The sequence below is a fragment of the Macrobrachium nipponense genome, chromosome 20 (assembly GCF_015104395.2).
Source record: "Macrobrachium nipponense isolate FS-2020 chromosome 20, ASM1510439v2, whole genome shotgun sequence".
Taxonomy (NCBI): Eukaryota; Metazoa; Arthropoda; class Malacostraca; order Decapoda; family Palaemonidae; genus Macrobrachium; species Macrobrachium nipponense.
Genome location: NC_061089.1, coordinates 6,737,599 through 6,739,856, shown reverse-complemented (window position 1 = coordinate 6,739,856; position 2,258 = coordinate 6,737,599). Strand labels below are relative to the sequence as shown.

The following is a 2,258-nucleotide window of genomic DNA, read 5'->3' as shown; positions in this document are numbered from 1 at the left end:
ACAGCAGATATACAACACGTTTCACTGCTTCATCGTTAGAGAGGATCACAGGAATTATCTGCGATTTCTTTGGCACCAGGACAACGACTGGACAAGGAAATCGTCGAGTACAGAATGACCGTACATGTATTTGGCAACAGCCCATCACCGGCTGTCGCAAACTTAAGATTAGTCAGGATTGTGCAGAGTGCAAAACCAGAGTATGGTAAACTTTTAACCAACTTTGTCATGAAAGACTTCTGCGTTGATGATAGTTTGACATCGTGCCTGATAACAGAAGAGGGCATTAAGATCCTGAAAGACACTCAGAGTACCTTGAGAGATTATGGAAACCTTCATCTGTGCAAGTTTGCTTCTAACAGTCTTGATGTAATGTCGCATTTCCTACTTGTGATCTCACCATGAATCTGAAGGATTTGGACGTGGACGCCAACAACAAATCTCTACAGCGCAGTCATGGATTAAGCTGGGACTTGAACACTTACTATTTCATGTTTCAGTTGTCCTTTGAGAACAAACCAATCACCCATAGAGGAATACTGTCAACAATCAACAGCACGTACGATCTGCTTGGAATTTTAGCACCTATAATTATATATGAAAAACTCGTACTCAGGAGTTTAGTATCTGAAACTGTTGATTGGGATCATCTTATCTCTGATGAGTTAGCTCTTGAAGCACGAAGAATTCCACGCACATATGTACCTTACCTCGGCAGAACAACAACTCGAGAACTACACGTTTTCTCCAACGGATCGAAAAAAACCATCCCAGTTGTCGTTTATCTTTGCACTACAGACTCGAATAGGACTCCACATCTTCGAATCGTTCTCGGAATGGCAAAATTCGCACCTACTAGTGGGCACACTATTCCAGTCTTGGAACTTTGTGCAGCTGTGCTTGGTGTCAACATCGCACAATGTGTTATAGATCAAGTCGATATACACATCGATAATGTGAAATACTACATGGACAGCAAAATAGTCTTGGGTTACATCTTCCATGAAACAAGGAGGGTTTTCATATATGTCGCTAATAGAGTGGCGCGTATCAGGAAATTCTCAAATCCTAGTCAATGGGGTTACGTACCCATAGATCACAATCCAGCAGATTTAGGAACTAGATCTGTACTAACTAAAGATCTACAGGACAGCATCTGGCTTTTTGGACCACAACAATTTTTAGCCAGTAATTGTAAGAAGTCTTGCAACCAAGGACATCAACTTGTGGATCCGGATGAAGACTATGAGATCCGACCCACAGTCACTGTACTGAAAACTTGCGCTCCATCTGAAAGTGTCTTAGAAACCCATAGATTTGAAAGGTTTTCAAACTGGAAAAGACTTGTTAAAGCCATAGCTTTTTTGAAACGGCTCACACACGCATGCAGAAGCAAGAAACTGCTAACAAACGCTATAACCATTGATGACTGTCTCGACACTGAGCACTTCATCACAAGATCCGTTCAAGCAACAGCCTTTAGAGAGGAAAAGAACCGCATCCTACAGCAGAACGCCATCAGCAAACGAAGTTGCATTGCTAACCTAAACCCATTCTTGGATGAGCCAGCAATAATGAGTGTAGGTGGACACATCTCTAATTCTGATCTGTGCTTACAAGAGAAGAAACCCATCATAATTCTAGGACGTCACCACGTGGCTACACTGCTTCTTAGACATTATCACGACAAGATGAAACATCAAGGTCGACATTTTACTGAGGGAGCTATCACATCTGCAGGATTGTGGATTACAGGTGCTAAACAACTGATCTCATCCGTCATTCACAGGTGTGTAACTCTGGAGGTATCACCGCCATTCACTAATGTGGGAGTGGACACCTTCGGACTGTGGAACATAGTTATCACATAGGACTTTTGGAGGTACGCCAATTCCAAGCATTGGGCCGTTCTCTTTACATGTTTAGTGACAAGAGCAGTTCACGTTGAACGCGTTTATGAAATGAGCTCATCTGCCTTTATCAACGCTGTCAGGATATTAATAGCACACGGGAGGAGCATGGGAACGTATGATTGGCATCACCAGACAGATATTAGATTCCATGTTAGTTAGCAATACTGGAAAGACAACACACGATGTTTTAAACACCTTTATGGCTGAAGTCTGTGCAATCATCAACTGGAGACCTCTCACACCTGTCTTCTGATCTAGAATGTCCACTGATTCTCACACCATCAATGCTGTTAACTCGGAAAACTGATTCGTTGGGAGAATTCAATGACAGAGACTTACACAAAG

General features: G+C 42.4%; 1 protein-coding gene across 1 annotated transcript; it reads left to right on the top strand.

Moving 5' to 3' along the window:
- The first annotated feature begins 401 nt into the window (after positions 1-401).
- On the top strand, positions 402-1,871 carry LOC135195560 (uncharacterized). The gene has a single exon (XM_064221841.1). The coding sequence runs from the start codon at positions 402-404 to the stop codon at positions 1,869-1,871; it is 1,470 nt and encodes a 489-aa protein (XP_064077911.1).
- Positions 1,872-2,258: the final 387 nt, after the last annotated feature.